At 50.9% G+C, this 4,358-nt stretch overlaps 1 protein-coding gene across 1 annotated transcript in view; it reads right to left on the bottom strand.

Annotated features, from left to right (window-relative positions):
• The window catches only part of RAPGEF1 (Rap guanine nucleotide exchange factor (GEF) 1), an 82,130-nt gene that overhangs the window by 6,070 nt on the left and 71,702 nt on the right, over positions 1–4,358 (bottom strand). The window contains exon 13 of the mRNA XM_008948277.1: positions 3,032–3,107. Within this exon, the coding sequence (XP_008946525.1) occupies positions 3,032–3,107 (76 nt within the window). The remainder of the gene's footprint in view (positions 1–3,031; positions 3,108–4,358) is intronic.

The following is a 4,358-nucleotide window of genomic DNA, read 5'->3' as shown; positions in this document are numbered from 1 at the left end:
CAGGAATGCTGTGCTGATGCTTCTTACCAGCAGATGGACCCTATGGCACAAGGAGAATAGTGAAACTGCCCTGTTGCCCCTCAGCCTGACTCCCATCTGCAGGACCCAGTTTGCTGCTTTGCTTCTGTGACCACCAAAGGGGTCAGCAAAAACCACCTCGTTGTGGGACAGGAACTTCCAGTAAGGGGTCAGGGAGAAAAGTGCTTTGGACCTTGGGGATAGTTTAAAGAGAAGATCTGATGGTGAGAGGTGGGTGCCTGTTCTCTGTGCACTGCTTAGGCAGCACAGAGCTCTGCAGAGATGTGGTCACTCCTCCTGACCAGGAACATGTGTGTTTTGACATGAGATACAGTGCTGCAGACCCTCTGCCCTTGCTACGGTCCAGGAAATCTGCCCCAGGACAGAGTAAATAGATTTTCAGCCAAAAGAAGAGTAAATTACACTGCAAAAACTGATGCTACCATGGCCATGACCCTACCACAGCACAGACTCAGGGGGGCTGCAGGCAGACAGCTTTTGTTTATTAATCTGCAGCAGTGGGTTCTATAGGCCCCAGAATGGCAAAGACTTTGGCCATGGTCTTGGGCACAAAGGAGGGGATTTGAAAGAGTAGGAATTGCAAACTGGAATGAAGATTTCAGGTCAGGACTGCAGCACACTCACAGTCCCAGGCAAGGTTTGGTCACTGTGGACAGCAGCAGCCAAAATGGAAACTGATGAGGCCTGGTGTAAAGCCAGGCAGCACGTGTGGTGGGATGGCACAGTGCTGCTGCCCACGGCAGAGCCTTCCTGGCACAGCCAGAGGGGAGAAAAAGCCTCTGCCCTTCCTGCCCCGGCCAGGCTGTACCCAGAACGCTTGTTTCAGCCAGGGCAGGGATCAGCCCAGGGCCCGAGCAGGGCACGGTGTGCTGGCTGTGCCTCTCTCCCTGCCCTGCTTCTCCTGGCAGGAGCCTCACAGAGATGCTGCTGCCTCCTGCTCGTACATCAGAGAGCGCTGCTGCCTTTGGTGAGAGACCATCAGACAGAAGCTCTGAAGCTGGAGGCTGGATGGTCACATCAGGGGCGAGTCCCAGGCTGTGGCCAGCTGTAATCCTGCCCTCAGAGCAAGTGTGTGGCTGTGAGCACTTCACTGACCATGGCTTTTATGCCTAACGACCACAAGTCTCTCTTTATCCCCTATTCCTTTTAGCTCTTTTAGAAAACTCAGATGGACAAGAAGCATCATGCAACAGGGCGTGTGGAGTTACGTTTATTCTGAGTTCCCATCTGCCCAAAAGGCAACGTGAGGTAATACAGCTGGCCTGCTCTGGCACTTGAAGCTGCCAAGAAATTCATCTTTAAAGGAAAGCCTCTTAACTATACCCCTCTGTGCCGTTTGGCTGATTGATTTACAAGCCCTGAATTCTTCTCATTGTAAGCTTAACTCATTAACCCTCTCAGTCACCCAAACACTGGGTTAGCATAGCAGAAATTCCTCCGTGCTCCATTCAGCTCCACGGCTTGGCAGAGCCTCTGAGGCTGAGCTCTGGGACTATTCTGAGAAACATGCCATGCAGAGCTCCCTCCACCCAGCCACCCTCCCTGTCCACACTGCTCTGCATTTAAAATCCCACTCTAGTTCATCCCAGCCCTGAGAGGTTCTCCGTGGCTTTCATCCCACTGCTCGTGGCACTCTCAGAGCTCCCCATCCTTGAACTGGAGGTCTAGCACACATCCCTTTACCAAGCAGCTGTCTTTCAACAGAACTGTAGGGAAGTTCTTCCAATGTGATGGTTGTTCCAGAGAACAGGAGGAAAACAGAGCTCCTCTATCCCAGTTTCAACATTTTTATCAGAGGTATTTCCACCACCTCACTTAGGCTAATTTTTTAAAAAAATGTACATATCTGTCTTTGGCACAATCAGCTGCTGCCTTCTCTCTAGTATGTTCCTAACATTGGTCCTTTCTGCCTGGACTTCATGCCCAGTGTAAAGAGGGAAACAGAGCTGTCAGGGGAGGGATTTTCTTGCTAGCTGAATGGTGTTGGTAAGTAATTGCAGGCACCTTATGCTACAGTAAAAACCCTGCCATTTAAAAATGCACATGAAGGATATTTCCCCTTTGAGTATCCAGCCTCTAAAACATGAGCTCTGAGTGGTTCAGGGGGTTAGTGCATTCTGCCTTGCATCCCAGGAGATAAGGAGATCAATTCTGGTTAAGGTCATCAGCACAAATGTGTTTGGCAGGTTGAAAAATCACTCTCTGGAAACATTGCAAAGGCTGTCTTTGCCACAGGTCTTGGAAAGGAGCTGCTTCATGTGGGTGGTGACTGGGATTTGAGAGATAAAGTGGGCTTTTAGCAAATCTAGACCTAAGGGTTGCTAACCTCCCCTTTCCTTCCCCCACATCTCCATTCTTGTACTGTGAATTCATTCTCTGAACTGGTCTGAGTGACAACCAGAATGCAAGTGGTACAGAGTGGGACTAAGAAGTGACCCAGGAAGTTGAAATGAAGAGGTGCTGGCAGACCAGCACCCTGACAGCTTGCCTGATGCCCAAGGGTACTGCATCAAACCCAGACCAATGTCCCTCTGCTCCTACTCTGCTGCAACACTCACTCCAACAGCTCCTACATCCCCCCTGCCCTGACTTCAAAGGGCAAAGAGCACCTCCAGGAGCAGGATCTGTGCCACCACAGGTTGCTGACACCTCCCCTCGCAGAGGGCAGTGCCCTACCTCGGCAGGTGCAGACACCCTCACAGTGCTCTCACCAGCTCCAGTGCTGCGCCTCGCCTTCCAGATGCGGACAAGGGCTGCGAGGAGTTAATCCCACCCCTGCTGCTCAGTGGGACCAAGGGGTGCTCATCCAGCTTACCTCCATCTTCCCAGAGATAAGCACAATCCCCCCGCCCCGCAGCTCAGCTCGGAGGGTCACACCCAGAGTCCTCTCCACCCTGGCCCAGCTGCCCGCAGCGCAGAGACGCAGGAGACAGGCAGCCAGAGGCCACTCCAGGCTCTGCTCCTCCACTCTCCTCTGGTGCACCCACCGTACCTTTCCTGTCGGTCTCTGTGGCATGCACTAACAAAATGTCTCCAGATCCTCCACGGACATCTGGCCCGTCGTCGCCCTGCAATGGGAACAGAAACACCTTAGGCATGGTTTATAACCTGGTTTATCACCTCTGGGGTTCGAGCTCAGCAACAACTGGCAGTGCACACAGTGTTCCTGGCACTGCTCGCAGCACAAGCTGGGACATGGGCTTCAGTGCTGGGCTAATCCTGGAATTTGGAAACAGCATTTGGTGTCCTAGAGGAGGATCTGGGCTGATCCTCACTCGAGGTTTCTGACTCCTTAAGACCACGCTGTGAAGCTCAGTGAAAGTGCAACCTTCTGTGCACAGAAGAATGGACAGTGTCCCAGACTCCCAAACGCTCCCAGAAGACCAGGAACAGAGCAGTAACATGGTCTCAACTGTCTCCACGTGTGGGATCAGGTACCACAGCAGCTGCAGGGTGACAGAGGTCATGCATTCAGCTCGCATGATCCTGGAACATCAAAACCCAGCAAGTTAATTCCTTAATCTGGAACTATTTGGTGGGAGGTCAACTGAAGCGGTCCAATAACCAGGAGCAGAAAACAGCTCTGCTGTTTGACCCCTGCCTTACCACTCTCTAAAAACACCTTTCTTCTAGCTACTGCAATCCACAAGTGAAAATATGCAAAACTGATCTGTTACTCAGGCAGCAGTTCCCACGCTGCAGGAACAGCTCACAGGGGCAGTTCTGTACCACTTCAAACACACAGAAAAGAAAGAAAAAAAATCAGTTAAGGGCTGACACAGATCAGCTAGCCCCAGATGTTCACAAATCATTGATTTTTAATTGTTTTTTAAAGGAAATATTCCTGCAGAGGAGACTGGAGTCACGTCTGGCTTCCCTTAGCACTGTCTTTGTCATTTCAATATGCAAACCACTGGAAAACCCATGGACTACAGTCATGGAGCAGCTATGTCTATGATGTGAAGTTTTCAGGTGACCCTCTGGCAAGACTCACAAAATAATACTTAAGGAATGAGTAATAGCTTCTCACTCTCTCCTGCACATCTGGGCTGACCAAAGAGCACTCCTGAAATGCCAGTAAATGATATATTCTCTCTGTTTTTCAGAAGAGCCCCCTGACAGTCTGAAAGCTTCAAACGCCTGCATATTCCCTCCAGCTGCACGTCAGAGACAGCTTAGTGCAAGAGCGTGGTGACAAAGCTGTCTGGGAGCACACCCAAGGCTAGAAGCAAAGCCATTTCTCAAATACAGAAACAGCTCTTTTGGCTGCTCTTCCACATCAGTCATACAACGTTCTGCTTGGGAAATCTGCTGAAACT

This window comes from Merops nubicus, unplaced genomic scaffold (assembly GCF_000691845.1).
Source record: "Merops nubicus isolate BGI_N331 unplaced genomic scaffold, ASM69184v1 scaffold27119, whole genome shotgun sequence".
NCBI classification, from domain to species: domain Eukaryota; kingdom Metazoa; phylum Chordata; class Aves; order Coraciiformes; family Meropidae; genus Merops; species Merops nubicus.
Note: the sequence above shows the minus strand (reverse complement) of the source record. Positions and strands in the feature narration are given on the sequence as shown.